The sequence below is a fragment of the Setaria italica genome, chromosome II, assembly GCF_000263155.2.
Source record: "Setaria italica strain Yugu1 chromosome II, Setaria_italica_v2.0, whole genome shotgun sequence".
Lineage (NCBI taxonomy): Eukaryota > Viridiplantae > Streptophyta > Magnoliopsida > Poales > Poaceae > Setaria > Setaria italica.
This window is the reverse complement of record NC_028451.1, coordinates 13,762,177-13,781,287: the sequence shown is the minus strand read 5'-3', so window position 1 is coordinate 13,781,287 and position 19,111 is coordinate 13,762,177. Positions and strand designations below refer to the sequence as shown.

Below are 19,111 nucleotides of genomic sequence, written 5' to 3'. Positions count from 1 at the left end.
GAAGCAATACTTTAAGATTTCTACATTCTTAACCCTTATATGCACTGAAATACTCTTGGCTTATTTTTTCCATGATCTATAGTTCATTATAACCTTAGTCTGGGAGGTTCAATTTTTTTGTGGTAATTTGCTATTTTCCACATTTTAAATGAATTTTTAAAAACAAAAAAGAAAAATAATTTGCAGGGGTGGGTGATGGCTTCACCCGCCCCTGCAAATCGTTAACAGGTGTGGGTGATGGCGTCACATCACCTGCCCCTGGAAAGGGTTACTAGGGGCGGGTCCCTGCTAATGCCCTCCTATATAGGCAGTCCACACCGGGCCGCAGCGCCATGCCTCCTCCCCTCCTCACGCGGCGCCTTCCTGTCATGGTGCCTCCCCTCCCCGCGCCGACTCCACCACCGGGGCCGGGCCCCTCCTATCACTGGCCGACCATGCCTCCCCTTCTCGGGCTGCCACCGCGGTGCCTCCCCTCCCCGCGCTGCTCCACCGCCAAGCCCCTCCTCTCTGTGTCACCGGCCAACCGTGCCTCCAATCTCCGAGCGTTAGTTTCCTAATTTTATTTTATTTTCTTTTCATTTTTCTCAAATTGATTTTATTTTAATTGTGAATAGTAGTACTTAGTGAAATTGTGAATGTGAATTTAATTTTAAATTTTTAAATGTCAATTCTCAATAGGGATGCATGCATATGAATTGTGAAATTGTGAATGTGAATCCAATTTTAAATTTTAACATGTGAATTCTCAATAGGGATGCATGCATGTGAATTGGGCTGCAATTTGATTGGAATGAAAAATATTCCGGTGATATGATTAGTTATCACAATGTACATGAGATCTAAAACAATAATTATAAATTTCTTCCATTATTTTGGACAATCTTTTATTCTTAGCATTTGGTGAATTATGATGTTTTACGGCATAATAATTATTAAAGTTGATGTTTGTGGAATAATCTATCTTATTACAATTTTATATGGATAGTTTAGGCTAATGGACGTTCTTTTCACCGTGGTGGTGGCAGCCGTGATGTTGGTGGCCGTGGTGGTGGCAGTCATGGAGGTGGCTGCGGACACTATATTTTAGAGGAGTCACCAATGGCTCGTCCTCCAGGAATTTACTTCCCTAATGGCGTCATTGACTTTCCTACTGGCGTTCGAAGCAAAGGAGCAAAACCCAACATAGTAATATTCTTTCCTTCTTGTAATTATTTTTTTACTACACATGAATAATTTTTAAATTTATTTACATAGAATGTAGCTTATCAACCCTATTAGATGACTCAAAGATGATGTCGAAACTCTAGATGGTACCACTCCTTTAGTGCAATCCAAGGTTGTTGGTCCAAGAAATTTTCAAAGAGTTAAGATTTCTTCTGAAGTACTTGTTCGAGAAGGACTGGCCAAATCGATGCGACAACCAAGATAGGCCATCTCGAGGGTATCAATTGCCACATGGGGTAAAGAAGCACAAACTAGGTTGACTTTTGAAAAATCCATCGTGGAGGCCTGCCTACAACAGCTTCAGGATCATGGGTATTTTGTGCCAGACTTCTCATATTTTCGAATAAAGGCGATTGAGGAGGGAGAAAGCAATGTTACAATGACTACTGAGAGGCTTTGTTAGCTGAATCAACATGACATGGTATGGAACATATCTAACCATTCTTTTATCTTTAGTTATGTTACATTTTTTAACTTTCATCATGTTATTCTCATCTTTTAGGATATCTTTGGTCAAACCATTGAGGCAATGACTTTCATGCGATTCTAGCTCAAGTCTTGGATGTGTTGAATTATAGTTACACCGATTGAAACTCTATATGCACTAGAGATTTCTCCAGGCTCATCTCACTTTCTACTGGTTATATGAGTTTATCTCTCCATTGTTCGAAATCTATGGTAGTGCATGTGACCGTCCATGTGAAGCGATAGAGAGTGCACTAATTTATGGTCTAGTTTATATCGATGAAGTTCTAGGCTTTAGGATTGGAGACTTAAACTATCTTGCATATCTCAGGAAGCAAAACGGAGTATGAAATATGTAGTGCATGGATGTACCCTTACCCTTTTCATTTGGATTTGAACTTAGTTCTCTCTAAGACCTTAAGTATTGATGTACGAACTTGTGAGACTAGTTATATATATATATATCATTGCACATACAATATTCTCTAAGGGTTGGATCTAAATGGATTGATACTTATGAGACTTATATTTAAATAGGTTGATACATGCGAGAACCACATTTTAAAAATTTGGCGTGAAAATGGTACAAAATTTTGGCAGGAACGACATTTCCAAGGACGGGTGACGCCATCACCCGCCCCTGGAAAAAAAATTGTTTCCAGGAGTAGACCTGTTACCGGCTCCTACAAACAGCTATTTGTAGCTGTGAAAAGCAGGAGCGGGTAGTGCGTACGCCCCTGCAAATGTTGTTTGAAACCGTTCTTGTAGTAGTGCATGCCTAGGAATAATAGTGGTCTGCTTATCTCTTGCTCAAATAAATCTTGCGAGATCCTATATTTGCTCAAGTATATCCACGATTTAGCATAAAAAAGATAGATTTTTTTTTGTCATCAACTAAATCTTGCTCAAGTTGTTTTATTTATTTTTTAGGTCAAGACAAATCAATAAGTGATCTCCGTAAGATTTACTTTCTCCGTCCGGAAATACAAGGTATCGTAAAGATTTTAGGACATATTAGTAGGAATAGCAAAAGACGCATGTACCCCTAAATTATAGGAGGGAAGTTGTATTGTCTGGCTCTTTTAATGACAAAATTGCATATAACAAGAAATTTATTTTAGTAATATTCCACCAATCAGTCATCCTTAATTCAATTCTGGGTATAATTAAATGATCAATCATCCAAATGTACCTATAAAGTCTTGTATTTGAGGATAAATTTTAAACGCTTGGATGTCTTGTATTACAGGATGTAGAGAGTACTCCCCAATGCAAGGAGTAGAACTGAATCTTGCCTTGCAGCCGCTTCCACTGCGCACCTGCGAGAGGAGAACCCAAGGCTGATTCCGCTTGCCCATGTTGGGGATGCTAGCTAAGCGATTGAATCGTGAAGCGGGAGAGGGTGAGAGGCAGCGCGGAGCAGGTGTTTGGGGCGGCTACAGGTCCAACAGGTTAATGATAATTCGGAGGAAGAATGCAAGGGTGAAGACTGTGCGACGGTATTTTAGGGAAACGATAAAAATAATTGACCTGTAGGATTTTGGACGAGTAGTATTTTAACAAAAGTGACGGAAGCTACGACGACGAATAACATGTGACAGAGTGAGTACGCATGAACCCATCCAACATCTCAACAAAGCAGATAAGAGATAACATCTGAAACGATGATCAACAAAACAACTTTCCTTCCAAACCCCACAGAATAGAGGTGTTGGGCTGCAACAGCAGGCGCACAGCAGAATTTGTTTACTCCAGCGCAAGTTAACAGTTGGGATAAAATTTGATTTGTTGGAAACATCCCTACACACGGTCACAGCAGACCTCATTTGATTAGACAGGAAGAGGTAGAAAATGCCAACGTATTCCAATTGTGTGCCTGATTTCTAAATTGAGTGACACTCGGATTGACTCCGAGATATAAAATAAAGATGCATGTAAACAGGTCCAGATGGAGAGATTAGTATTAGCTCAAGCTTAAAAACCACACATTAAATGTAGGTACATCAAAAACAGATAATAAACCATTTATATCTTACATAGCATACAAGCTCAAACTAATACAAGTACTTAAGACATGCCAACTCGAACAAGCTCCAGTGAAGTAGAGCAAAGACTACTTGAGCACGCATTTAGATCCCAAGATGTATCTTACTGGGCAGCCACCAGCTACGACTTCTTGTTTGTCATTCATATCATCCTCCACATCACTTGGATCACACCAATATGGATCAGGTACTGGCCACCTGTTATTCAGTTTTTTACAACCAAACGTACTATGATCAGCAACTTTATAATGCAACTTCAATAGCAATGAGATGTATCAGCTTACTCATTTATTGGTTTCTCATCTCCACGGACAGTGTCCCCGAAACTAAACTCCGTAGTTCTGTGAAATACACAGAAAAATAGATTTAATAAAATAATTATGCTTGATAGAACATCCTTCAACTAGTTTATTCAAATGTTAACCAAAGCTTACAGCTAAGTGCAAAATAAACTGAATACTTGTTCAAACAGGCACAATAACCAAAATAAAAAAAGAAATCTAGACATACTTAAAAAAACAAATATATACATACTTTTTTGTCTTCAAAAATTCCAGGATTCTGCAGAGATCTTCACGATACATGTACGGGGTTCCTATTTTCTGACAATTGCCGCACATTCGATGAAAGTTCATGCCAATAAAATTACCATCAACATCAACAAGGGGCCCTCCAATCCCCACCTAACCAGGTTACAAAGGGGATGTCAGTTGTAATGCAAAGAATCTCAGTACATGATGTGATAGGTTAGTTAAACTTATATTTACTTCCCAACATGTTTAAAGTGGGAAAAATAAGATCAACACTACCTTACTGATTTTACATGTGGAGTACCAAAGAACTTTGCAATCAAGCCTGCTTGACCCGAGAGTTAGTTTCCCACTTGCAGCCATTAACGTGCCTGATTGGAAGATCCGCCCAACAGCTACTACCGTAGATTTATATAACATAGAATCATGATGATTCACAGGACACTTCTCAAGATTCATAGGACAAAGAGCATGGTGATTATCAACATTGACTACAGCAACATTGTAATGTAAACTATAATGTTTCAATGTCCCTATTACTCTGCACTTTTTGCTTGGGAGCCACACATCAATCTGCAAACAATACAATGAAACTTAGGTTGTATCTAGAAACAAGGATCACAATATAGTCAGGAGCACTAACCCTCAGGTCCTCAACGATCTTATTTGGAACATTACGATCTCTAATCAAGCTTGCTGAAGTAAGAATTTTCGGATACTCATCATCATAGTCAATAAAAACTCCAGTGCATGCAAAAAACCTTGTTTCTCCTGGACACCACGATTCTGATCATCAGCAAATGATGACCAAACACAAATATGAAATAGTAAATAGCACATTACTGCAAAATCACCTTTGAAACAAGCAAGTGCCACAACATTTCGAGATATCTCAGAAGAAACTCTTTTCTTGAATTCACCCCAAACACCTTTAGGATATAAATCACCAAAAGGATCTTCACAAGTATTAACCAAAATCATGCCACCTGAAAAATGATGCATAGTATAATACTAGTGGTACAACAGGGCTGTACAAAGGCTCAATGCAGGATAACTAAGAAAATGTACAAGCCACTCACGATTGACCATAGTCCTTGATGGAATAGGATAACCCAAAGAATTCAGATCCTGAAATTTTTCCTTGTCAACAACGTCATATGCTGGTACAACATGGTCAAGTGATTAGAGGTAGCACATACTAATTCTAAGTAAAATTTGCAACAATCAAATATACCCATAAGCACCTCATCTCATCTCAAGGAATCAATGATGGTCATGGTGTGCTCTATGCACAATCTAGATCTTCTGTAAATGGATTTATGTAGACATGTGAATGCAATATTTAATAGCACCCTATTGCCCTATATGCAATTATGTATGTGTATACGTACGAGCCAATTGATGATAAAAATTTTAAGGCAGAGTAATGTTACTTTTCAAAATTAGAATCTGTGGAATATCAATTGAGATACATCACAACGCAAGGGCACCATGCTAGCACGGTAAAAATGTTGACTGATTAGCGTACGCTAACAGAAAATCACAACTTAATAAAGAAAAGGTTAAACTAGTTAATGGTTATCATGGAAGTACATAAGCTACTTTGCACTACTAATGGTGATGGATTGCACAATAAAGACATTTGATTGGTCGTGCTCACCTTTAGGATGGAAGTAAAGTTCCCCCCTGCAGAAGAACATCAACATGAGCACTAGCACCAACACTAAGTATCAACCAAGCACAATACAATGCCACCATGGTGGCAGAGTTGTAGGAAAGGAAAAGATAATAGAGATGAGGTACGATGGACACTTCAAAAACTTTTAGTGTATAGTCTGAACAAAAAAACTCACATATTTTGAATAAGACATAAGCTTCAATAGTGACATAGGATGACAGGAATATAGCTACTCTAAAAAAAATGCAAACTGTGACAAATACCAATAGCACAACTGGTCCATTGGCAGTTATCTTTAGGTAGAGGTACCAAAGAATTTTGTTGTTATTAGGGATCAACATTAGGAACTGCAACAAATGCACAAAGAAACTACAAAAAGGAGTAAAGCTAACAAAACAGCTTACCTTTTAGTCTCATACCAACCGTTCATGCCAACATAGCGAAATACCCCCCTTGATGTTGACCGTTCGAGAAATATTCTCCTTGGCAATAAATAGTAGTGGTTCATGCCAACAAAATTTCCATCTATATCAAAAAATGCCGCCCCTGACCAATTCTAGAAAAAGAAAGTAACATGGGTTTCACTGGAACAAAATAAAATGATCTGAAATAAGAGTTACTCCCCACTTTATCCCCAATTACTTGTAAATGCTTAGAAATGTATAATATCTTTAAAGTATGTTCCAGTGCAAATCTAACCAATACAGAACCCATTCAACTTTATTGTACAGTTTAAAAGAACTTAGAAGCCAAACTATAGTCAATGGTGTTAAATAGAAGTAAACCAAGAGTAACACCATTTTCTATAGAATATGAGATGGATGTAGCATTTCTAACCAAAGATTAACCCATATGAATGCAACTGTACCTCAGGGAAACGAGAGAATATAAGAAATTCTCTATCTTTAGATCGACGTGAAATTTCCCCACTTGTTGCTATGAATCTGTCAAAGACACGCCCTACAGCTATTAGCTGCTTACAGGGCACAATTTCCATCCCAGGATTAAGATGTATGCAATAAACATCAAGGGGGGACAAGACTTTGACAACAGCAAGCTGACAATCAGAATCATATTCGTCCAGATAGCCTGTGGCAACATTTCCTTCATAGTGCACTTTGATCTATAACATAAAGCATAGGAAATATTAAGGAATGACCATAGTTATCTTAAGTACACAATCAAAAATTAATGATTAGCAGCACCAACCTCTTCTTTATACTTGCCAGTCTGAAGAGCACTAACCAACATTCCAGTTGTCACAAACTTTGTGACATTGTTTTGGCATTCTATGGCAATACCAGAGCATGTAAACGGAAATCTGCGTGCTACAGAAGATCTTAATTTACATCATTCATAACTAACAATGTTTAAACATATATTTCGAAAAGTAAGGATACAGCAGCATAATCACCAGGATAATTACTGTTCAAAACAAGTGAGACAACACTTCTACGAAGATATGATGCAACGTCTTCACGCAGCTCACTCCAAATATCTTGATTGTTCCCAAGTAAGTCAGTCAAAGAAACACGGTACAACAGAGATGTGAGTGATCAAATAGAGCTGCAAAAAAAATGTAGTGAAAAAGGAAGAGCCAGCAGACCTGAGATCGATGACTCTCCATCACTGCGAGTTCTTTTTTTCTTTTTTGAGAAAGCACCTCTCTTCCCCTTACTTGCTGACATCTTTCCAGCACTGATAAAGAACTAAAGGTCAACTCTAGGTTACAACAAGCAAAGCATCGATGCAAATCCATGGCTGAACAGATAATGAAAGGGCCACTTTAAAATTATAGCCAATGCTGCTGGTTCTCTATCCAACAAATGTTTACTGTAAGCCTCAAAATCAACTTCAATAAAGCAAACAAAAGGCATTAATTCACTGGTTGTTAGTTTCTCACTTCTCAAATAATATCGACCAGTAGAAAAATGCAGTTCACAACCATGTTCAACCCAACACTGAGAAGTATAAGCAAAGTGATAACTAGGCCGCCTACCAGGTAAGTGAAATCGATGGGAAGCTACTCAGTAAGATGCGATATAGGTACCAACCAGCCCTAATAAGCTAATCAACCTTGAAAAGCCAAATACAAGGTCAATGAAGCCATCATACTCGAACTAAGAAGGCCTCATTTTTTTAACAGATTCAAACAGCAAGAGAAGCAATCTGATGAACTGACCATTCAAGAAATAAGTCCTAAGCTAATGTCGATTTTCCAAATTTGGCGTTGGCGGCGTCCTGAAGAAATAATAAACCCACAATCCAACCACAGCACGCAGATCAACGACTATAAAAGGCGAAATATTTCAAAGAGTTCAAGAGAAACCTGAAAAATTTTCAGTTCCGAACGAAAAGACGAGTTAAGATATGAGCTTGTCATATTTTCCTATAAAGAATGGTATGTTGATTCAGCAAACATGTTCAGCCAGGCCAATCAGAGCTAAGGTACGAGCTAATTAAATTATCAATAATCAACATAATATTTGTGCTCAAGAACAACAGCCTAAAACTGCAAACAGAGAGCTAGTTATACTAGGATATGTTGATATGGTATTACTGCAAAGTTAGCTTGCAATTCTTGTGAATCATGGCAGGAAAAATGTAAACAAACAGATTTGGCATATTTAACCTTTGAAATTAAAAGCAATAAAAGTTACAGGATTAGATATACTAGTACACGATTATATTGGAAGCACTTTGAGACCAGTAGAGAAATTATGTATGTTGAGTCATGAGAAAAATGCATAATGCTGTACAATGGATCCAAGTAAATTATGCTTCGTAACGGAAATGCAAGTAAACAGATCCAATTGCTGCCTCAGTTGACCTGAGACTATTGCAAGTGTAGTGCCCAGATCCTAGTGGTTGCCAAAACCAACTCAATGCTACTAGTGGTGTGGTCAGGTAAGGTTCTAAAGTAATTTATACTAATCCTGTGAGGTTGTGAAGATTAAATTAATGCAATAGATACTGATCTAACAACTCGATTTTACATCTAGCTGTTCAAGTCTCTGAATAGAGCATGTACAGACACATGCCCAAGCTCTATTGTGATCTCTGAAAGAAATTCAAATTTAGCTGTACATATTTGCTAAATTGGAAATCAGATCGCTTAAGCAAAGTTTTGTGCTGAGCAAAACTGAAACCCTAGGACCCACGAACGGTTTATAATATAAGTACATGCGTATGTTGTGTGACAGTTGAGGTTTTCCTCACTTTTATTTCTCACCTCCCAGGTTTATAATATAATTAGACAGGAGAAGAGGGTTCGAGAGAATGATGGGAGAGAGATCCATGACTCCGTACCGGCGACGATATGTGATGCAGCCGACGCCACCGCTGAAGTGCTCGCGTGGAGATATAGGCACGGCGAGCGGCGGCGCACTCCGCGCTGGAGATAGAGGCACGGCGAGCGGCGGCGCACTCCGCGCTGGAGACGAGGTTGAGCGACGGGAAAGAGGAGGGCGGTATCCTGATGCGATACCGGGCAGGGAGGGGGTAATGGATTGATAATCGGAGAACAGGTTTAGCAAAATTACCACTGCAAACATGAATTTCGCAGAATCACCCCTTAAAACGTTTGGCACCTTGTTTTGCTTGCCATTTTCTCACTCTCATTGATTTTTAATTTCTTTTTATCATTTACGAGCACAAGACATGAAAAAAGTGCCCTTTTCATGTGTAGGTACGTACCTGATTGGTTTCGGTTTGGATCGCTCCAATTGAGTGGTTCTCCATTAGAGAACGCGCGCCGCCGGCCAGGACGGCTCCCCTGATCACCACCAAGACGCTTCCCGCGATCACCGCCAGGATGGCTTGCCCGATCACAGCCAAGAAGCATCCATTGGCATGTGCAATTCTATTAACTTACAAGCACTCAGCAGGAATCAACTGCATTTATCCAATCCTGAAAACTACAACTTCGATAATAATCACTTTGCTCCTGCTCCTGCATAATTCCTGCAAACTACATTCAATCCTGAAAAAGACAACCGTACAGCAGCAGGTCTTCAGCGCCTCCACGAGCACATGCAGATCTTCAATTTCCTTTGCAAAGCTAATACATCAATGTAGATACGTTACGGCCAGTGGCGGATGTAGGACCTAGGCTGGGGGCTGCAGCCCGGGTCCAGTACAATGTAGCTAAAGAGAAAATAAGAGGTCTTTTACGATGCATAATACTACCCTATACTACTGTTCGAAAAGGACTCGTATGCAAGGATCCGACGGTTGAGATTAATAGATTAATTGTATACTACTAAAGCCTTAAGTTGTAGTATAGGTACTATGCATGAGTAGTATAGGTAGTATATATAGGGGTATTATTGGAAAGATGTAAAATAGTATTGTTGAAATAGATCAAATCAAATCTTTCTTAATTATAATCTTATTTCTTTTTATTCCTCCTCATTTCCAATCGGTGACTGGGCTCCTCAGTTCCAATCGGTCCAGGTTGCGACTGGGGCTCCTCTAGGGTTGCAATGGGGCGGCGGCGGGCGGCGGAGACTCCGGCGGTCGGCAATGACTACGAGGCGGGCGGCGGCGACTCCGCGGCTTAGGAGATGCGTGCCGCGCTGCTGCTCCATGGTATGTACGGTTGAAATGGGATGGCGGCGGGCGGCGGCAACTCCGCGGTTTAGGAGATATGCGCCGCACTGCTGCTCCACGGCGGCGCTGGCTTCAGCGCCCGGAGGTCGGGCGGCGCCGCGGCGAAGCGCGCGGCCCGGCCCGAGGAGGCCACCGGCGCGCACTGTGTGCGCCACCCGTGACACGTCCTTCGTCGGGTTCGCCGTCGGCGACCGGCTGTTCCACCACGGATTCAAATTCGTGAGGTATGTAAAATTGGCCAGGTAGATTGGGATGTTGCCAGAGAGGTTATTGTAGGAGAGATCCAATGTTTCCATGGCTAACTTGCCATAAGAATTTGGAATCGAATCTTGAAACGAGTTGTGTGATAAATTGAGGTAGGTCAGCATTTGTAGTTGTCTGAATGAATCTGGAAGGTCACGAGTAGCTGGTTGGTAGAGAGATCTATCTTGTTTATTGTGTTCGAGCTTCCTATATCAGCTTTGAGAGTACCGATCAAGTGATTGTTTGAGATATCAAGTTTGATAAGGTTGTAAAGATTAAATAAACTCTGTGGTATGGTTGAAGACAACTGGTTATGGGACATCGAAATACGTTATTCAAGGGGAAAACCAAAAGTTTAAACTATCCTTGACGAATATGATATTGGCCAATGAGTTCCTTATTAACATCTTAAACTAGTGGTCTCCAACATAGAAATGAAAAAAACTTGATTGGTTTGGAATACTCGATCATCATAGATAATGAAGTAAACACGGGATGGTAGCTTGGATGGGGAGGTAATCCATGCTTGGCATCTGTGGTCTATGATTTGTAGACTAAAAACCCTGTCCTATGTGTTGATTTGATTCCATGCTACTATCACTGATACAAATCTTTAGGTTTTGTTTTCATTTCCTGTTTAAATTTGCACACCTTTCTTTCATCTCTACTAGAATATGGGCAAGATAAATGTATTATGTGCTCTCTAGCTAGCAAACTATGTAGCAGTGAGTTCTAATTGAAATCGAACTGATTGAAGGTAGTAAAAGCACATACAAAGATTCTAACTTGAACCTGGAAGTTTAGTCCAATGGTTGTATGATGTGTTACCGACTATTTGTCTTTTCCTGTCTTCTGTTCAGATGCTGAGCATCAATCAAAGATCTTGACGGGTCGCAAATCATGTGGGATTTAGCAATTCTAATTCTTCAGAGAATCATATGGGTTCAGGTATGTTGAACTATGCAACCTCTTGCATAGTTTCGTTATCCTTTGTTTTAAACAATTTTTTCCCCATCAACGGAATATGTCCGACTGTGATATGGATGCAACATTTTACTGGATAGGAATGGCGGCTATAGCTACTGTTGCTGTATTGCTATCAACTATCTTGGGTATAACTGCATTATTCACAAAGACACGTGATTGGCTTCTTTCTATACCCCTCTTTAATAATATAAAGGAAAGTTGTGTGGAAATTTGTCTTGAGCATATAGAGATTTGTCCCATGTTCTAGTGTTATCATGGGCTATGGAAGAGAAGGGTTTCAGAACTTGGGATTGGGGGCTGCATTGAGGTGATGGTAGGGTGCTGGTGCGGGGGCTGTGGCCCTGGGCTGTACCTGGGAACATAACTGATAGTGTAAGCTTTACAAATTGACTAGTTGATTATTAGAAGGTCAGTGTGCCTCTTCCATTCGTAACTCGTAAGGGGTTACTAGCTTATGTCAAATACTGTTACTAGCTTATGCAGATCATATAACATAAGTACAATATATCATGCACACAAAGCTTCTGATTATGTCAAAAGTGTTCTGGGTTAAGTCTGAGGATCATGTATTGAAAGCTGTTTGATCTTTCTTGCCAATAAGTGATTTGAGTTCATGAACGTTTTCTTTTTTGCTTTGACAGGTTAGGACTAATGGTTGCTGGTGGTGTTGTGCTGGCATCTTTTATGACCCACGCTGCAGAGCATCTTGCTATCTCAGCCTTCGACAAGGGTCAGAGACAGAACTGGGTCAAGAACTAGAAGCTCTTGTTTTTAAAGCCACGCAATGACGCAAATAGAAGTCTGTCTGGATGAAATACATCTGTGTATATTGTTCGTTCAGACTTTTGATTTGAGTGCAATAACCACCATTTGTTCTGCTGGACACTACTGGAGTCATCCTAGCCGCATACGATTGTAGTCTTAATGTCTTATACTTCGATTGTGTACAATTGCTGTCATCAGTAATACGGAAAACTGGAAGTCAAAGGCAGGATGAGTTAGACAAGGAATATACTTTTCTTCTCTACCATAAACAACCGATCACACTCTTTCTTTTGCTCTCAACAGGACACATGCTCCAATCCACTGGGTAGTGGGTATTTGTTAAAACAAGCGTGACTTTGCCGCTTCTGTTGTTGAACAACTTCCAGAAGATGAAGGAAAAAAAACACAATGCATGAGCATAGCACAAATTTATTTATTGCAGAAGTGAATTTATCCGCAAGTAAATAATTTTTTTTCGAGAACACGCAGTAGAGCTGCTTATCTTTGTATTAAGAAAAAATTAGATCATTTGATTTACAACGCGAGTCATCCAGGGCGTACGCACACTGTTCAACGACTCACTCGGCAACTATACAGAAAATGATTCAACCTAAGTGACTATCGTGCACTAGAGAACTATCTGATCGCTAGTACTCCTGCTGCCGCTGCCGCTGGCCACCCCAGACCAGCCAAGTAAATAACTGAAGATTTGGAGTTGCATAGAAGAAGAGTAGGTAAGGTGAGAGCTTTTTTTTATCGATCATGTCAATCCTGCTCCAGATCAGCGTGGATAGCAAACCATACTGCAGAGTTCACTTACACACAAAAACACACAAAAAAAAAGCAGATCCAGAAAAGGAGGATGCTTGGATACAGAGATTGCTGGATTATTGAAAAAGATTGATCAGACCATGATACAATGTACCAGAAACTAGCAAAAACTATATTATAAAGGTGGAGAAATAAGAAATCGCTGACTTCTGCTGAACTGGCAGAGCAGGATTCCAGAACACCGCAAGGCATAAAAATGCAAAACTTGAACAGTGGCATTGCTTGATTCCTACTACTATTACACATTTTTTTGTATGTATATGATCCCTTCCACCACCTAATTAAACAGATACAGATTGTGATCCCAAACCTCTCAGCAAAAGCTCAGATGTTATCAGCCATTGCTTTGATCCACACAAGAACACGAAAAAAAAACAAAAAAAAACATGGGACTTTCTTTCTTTCAGAAAGCGAGGCATCATCAAGAAGCCTCCCCCTGATCCCTGCTGACCTCCGAGCGCGATGAGCTTCCTCAGGTTCCTGAGGTGCCTCTGCAGGGTCCGGCACGCCCGCACCCTGACGCTCCGGATGGCGAGCCTGAGCTTCTTCAGCCGCACGCCGATCCTCGCCTTCACCCGCACCAGCGCCGGCGGCCGGGACCGCGCCGCCGGGCTCTTCTCCTCCAGCACCTTCTGGATCAGGTATTGCGCCCTGAGCTGCCGCGCCTCCTCCGCGTCCACCTTCGCGTACGCCGTTCGCGTCGGCGCCCTCAGCAGAAGCATCTTCGTGATCGACGCCGCGTTGCAGCGAGGAAGCAACAATGGCGACGGTGCGACGAGGAGGATGGGGAGGAGATCAGGAGAAGGGTTCTTGGTGTGAGCTTCTTGCAGCTGGCCGTCTGGAGGCGCGGCGTGCGGGCGGGGGACTGGTGGCGCGTGGGGACATGGCGGCGGGTGGACTGGCGGCACGTGGGGACGCGACCGACTGGGCGGCGTGCCGGCGGTGAAGGGGCGGCGTGCGGGCGGGGGACTGCGCGTGGACTGGCGGCGCGCGGGGAAACAGATTCGCGAAAAAATTGGCGACGCGTGGGGAGATGGCGGCGGTGCGGGGAGAACAGAGTCGCCAAAAAAAATTCCTATGACGTGCTAATTCCAATTTTACCCATAAAAAAATAAATTATACTCTATACTACCGTTGTGCAACGTAAAAGAGCTTAAAATAAAGGTCCAAGAAGCCTGCACTATCCTAGGATTTGACACAAAGCTACATGGCCCACGTTATTTAGCATGTGTCACGGCGCACGACGTTGCTGGGTCCGCTCCTGGTCGCAGCCTTCAATTTCCTCTGCAAAGCTATCCCTTCAGAACAACTTCCTTCATGCCCTGTACCTGGGCTTCAGGCTGCCGAAGCAGGCACTAGTTGCCGGGCACCATCGCGCACCCAGACAACATGGTGCTCCCTCGCGCCATCCATGTGCATCTGCGCCGCGCTCCTTGCCTACAACAGCAGCGGCGGCCAGCGAGCAAGCGGCCAGTAGGCGGACGGTGGCCGTCAGCCGGTGCATAGGAAGACGGACAGGCGAGTGGACGGCAGTCAGCGATAGGTGGGCGGGCGCCGGCGAACTACCCGCCAGTGGCGACAGATACCACATCGATTTTATCCAATTGATTCGGGCCTATTTGTTTCAGCTTTTCTGAATAACAATTCTTTGGAAATCTAGCTACCCTCAAAAGCTGCTATCCACATAATCTGCTGGTAGAAAAGCAGAGTATTTGGCAACCTGATTTTCTGTTAGGAGATTATTTGTGCTGAGTGTGTAATGGCATGTATGCCACTGAGGGTGATAATACCTTGTTTAATTGCTAAAAGCATTAATTTTTGATATTATAGGTTCATTAATTTTTAATTAAGGCATCAATTGTCATTACTAGAGCCTATTACAATCTCTCCTCGTACGTCCAAAATAACAAAAGCAACTATATGAGCAATCGTGCTACTAAAGCCGGAGCAATGGAATCCTGCAAAGCACCCATATCAGTGTCATCTGCTGAAGCACTCCCATCATGAGCAATACTTGCGCCATCTTGACTATCATTATCATGAACATAGTTTTCAAAATCAGCATCATGTATAGCACTATCCCTTATGAAATTGTGAAGAGCCATAACTGCAGATATGATTTTAGCTTGCTTGTTGATGGGATAGGCAAGCAAGCTCAAAAGAATGCGCCACTTCATCTTTAGAACACCAAAACAACGCTCGATCACATTTCGAAGGGACGAATGTGCATGGTTAAACACCTCTTTGAAGTCCACTAGTTGTCTCCCATGTTGCCATTCAGATACATGGTACCTTAGACCCTTGTAAGGGGCTAGATACCCATCTTTCTTAGGATATCTCGAATCAACAAGATAATACTTCCCTTCTGGGAGGTGTGGAAATTATTGATTGTATGTTTCCAAAGTATCTAGCAATACATGAGTGTCATGAACTGAACCTGGCCAATAGGTGACAAAAAATATGAATCTTATATCAAATTCGCACACCGCCATTACATTTTGTGATGCATAACCATATTGACCAAAGTATTATGGTTGTTCACTCAATGGGATCATAACAGGTATGTGTGTTCCATCAATTGCACTAATACAATCCTTAAAATGGAGCTAAAACCTTGAGTTATCCCAAATCCTAGAATGAGTTGTTGTAAAGTGAGGATCTTTTGGTTTTATAATGTCACCAGCCATGCTATTGATACTATCCAGTACCTCTCCAAACTTCCTACTGATAGTCTCTAGTGAGTGTCCAAACTTATTTTTGACTTGCATAAAAGATCGTGGTGCACCACATGCCCATAAAAATATTCCTAATGCATCCATGGTACAAATTCCTCTACTTGCTTGCAAGCCATACTCATTGACAAAAGAATCATGCAGTCGGTGGAACATAAACATATCATAGCAATCATTACTATTCTCAAGATTTTTCTGTACCCATTGAAATCCAGTCATAAGGGGCACTCTCTTAGGTTCCTTCACTATACCTGAGCCTCCATGGTAGTTCAAACATTCCAAAGCAGCATATGCAATCTGGTAGTCCAGCCAGATAAGTCAAAGGGCTTAGGGGCAATCTGGTCCATTCACTGCCCTGAAAAATGCAAAATCAATAAATGGGAGAAAATGGCAAACAAAACAAAGCGTCGATATTTTAAGTGGTGATTATGCGAAACCTATGTGTGCATTGGTGATTTTGCGAAGCCCGTCGTTTGCGGTGGCAAAAATCTAAATTTCTTTTAATAATCAACTACAATGGATTTGGCAAGCTAGTCCATAGAAGTGGAGGCTTTCTTCAGTGCGGTTCGCATAAAGTCCCGTAAAGGTTGGCTAAGCGTATCCTGTTGTGACACGTGGCACCATCTTTTCAGTGTCGCGTAAAGGAATGGAGAAACCAACGAGGGTAGCAACATCATTGTACAGCCGCGGTCTCTTAGTATCCCCTATCCTTCATTGATGTCACCAATGAGTGCATCTGCATGGTCACCGGCGGAACTTTGTACTAATCACGGCCAATCCAGGATAATTGATCCCGGATGTCATCCAAGAATCGGCGGGACTCTGCTAAAATTGTTGGGCCAAGGAAACTCCACCGTCGATCGGTCAATGTCCGATAGGTTGGTGGTGGGGTGCCACCGCCGGAGGCTGTTGTTTTTACTCTCATTCGCACGGGTTACGTCGTCAGGTCTCGTAGTTACATTCCATGTTATCTTCATAAAGAATCAATTCGAATGGTTACGCCAAGCAACACCTCTGTGCATGCGGCACAGACAATCCAAAATTCTTGGTTTACATGAAAACACTGATGGTTTATGTACGATGCAGAATCCATTCGAATGGTTATGCCAAGGCTACATTTTACGCAACAGTACAACACCTCTGTGCATGCGTCACACAAGATCCAAAATTTCCAGGTTACACGAAAACTCTAATGGTTTAAGTACGACATCGTTGAAACAAATTCCTAGCATATAAGCATAGAAGATCTCATGTTCGGTAATCGTTTACTATATGAGTAAATCAAGTAATCATCTGATGGGCCTGGCCATCTAGTATGGCCCACCTAGTTGGCAAATGTATTTGGTGTATGTACTGCTAATGAGCCCTTTGTACTCATCATAATTAGATCTACATTTCAAAAGCTTTACCGGTATGACCTCATTCTTCTTAAAAATTATAAGAACCTACATACTATTTGCCTTCGTACCAATATAATTTATCTCAGTTTCGGCCGAATTAAATGGCCGACCCAACAAAACAGGCTGTGCCAATTCAGTCTGCAAGCCCAAAGCAAGTATTCAGCCCATCAAAGAAGTTGTTCCATTCATCTAACCTGACAGAAACCGATGGGGTGAGCATAATTAACCGATGATCGAAAACCGAACCGAATTACCCTGACGAAAACTGAAATAGCCGCACCGAAAAAGTCAGCCACCAATTCGGTCATTAAGTTCCTGGTCGCGACTTTCTTCAACGCCATGCTCGGCGCTCGGCAGCCCGTGTAGTGATGCCTCTTTCCTCCCTTGGGCAAAAGCGACACCACAGCCACATGTTCCCTGTCCTTTCCTTTGACTATGCCTTTTGGTACTCGTAATCCATATCCAGGCTAACTAAAATCCATCTTGCTTCGATGTGCATACTATGATGTGTGCATGAAGACCAAGACCATCTTCTGCTACGATGCCCGCGCGTCAGGTGCCTCTGGACCAATGGGTGGCCCTGTGTTGTGCCGTACCTTGACTTGTTGCGCGTCCACTGGGGTTACATGGCCTTTTACAAGTGGAGGACCGCCGCGTCTGCTCGCCAATCATCCCCACCTTGCTGTGGAACACAACTGGAAGGGCCGAGATGACTAGTCTTTTAACAACTCTATCGTGCCTATGAGAACCACATCTTCCTTGTTGTGGCTGCTGATTTGGCATTATGGAAGCATCGGCTGCGTGAGTTGAGGCAGCTAACTCTATCAAAGTTGTCCATCCGGGCCACCCGGCCCGATACGGCACGGGCCCAGCAAGGCCCGTTAGTTTTCGTGCCATGCCGTGCCAGCCCACGGGCTGCACCGACGGCCCAAGCATGGGCTCGCAGTGCCTTTTTCGTGCCGGGCTGGCCTGTAAAGCATGGCTGCCTTCGCCCCCCCCCCGAGGCACGGTGGGCCCTCACAGCTTGCTGACTGTGCACCACTGTGACCGCCGTCGCCTCCTGCTCAACGAGCTGCCCCCTGCACGTTGCCTCTTGCTTGCTCCTGCGCGCCGCCACCGTCGCCACTACTTGCTTGCTCGCCGTCGCAGCCGCATAAGCAAGGGTGCCGCCGCGCCAGCCACCGGGAGGGGCAGAGGGAGGTGGCTCACCTTTTGGCCGGAGGGAAGCGGAGCCGGCGGCGAAGGGTAGGTCAGGCGGAGTGGTGGCGGCGGCGTAGGGGAGGAGAGGTGGAGACTGGAGCGGTGGCCCCATCCCTGCGCGCCAGCGCCGCCCGCTCACCCCCTCGCCATGGCACATCGCCGGAGCCCAGAGGAAGGCTGCAGGGGAGCTGGGGAGGCATATCCTGGAGCTTGGAGGGGAGGCGGGGGAGACGGTCGTCGGAGGCCGGAAGGGAGGTGGTCGCCGGAGGCCGGAGGGGTCAATGGGAGCCTGGGGAGGCGAGGAGACGAACGGAGAGGATTGGATAAGGCTGGAACGGAGAGGAGCTGACTGGTTGGAGTTGGAGATAAAGCCTTTGAAGGAGTTAACGGGCCGGCTCGG

At 42.9% G+C, this 19,111-nt stretch overlaps 1 protein-coding gene across 1 annotated transcript; it reads right to left on the bottom strand.

The window, feature by feature from the left end:
• Positions 1-3,802: 3,802 nt before the first annotated feature.
• On the bottom strand, positions 3,803-6,446 carry LOC101785864. Its single transcript, XM_012843606.3, has 8 exons — positions 6,347-6,446; positions 5,925-5,950; positions 5,344-5,424; positions 5,119-5,250; positions 4,908-5,035; positions 4,269-4,417; positions 4,019-4,075; positions 3,803-3,932 (listed from the first exon to the last, which is right to left on the bottom strand). The coding sequence occupies exons 1-8, from the start codon at positions 6,370-6,372 to the stop codon at positions 3,803-3,805; spliced, it is 729 nt and encodes a 242-aa protein (XP_012699060.1). The 5' UTR covers positions 6,373-6,446.
• Positions 6,447-19,111: the final 12,665 nt, after the last annotated feature.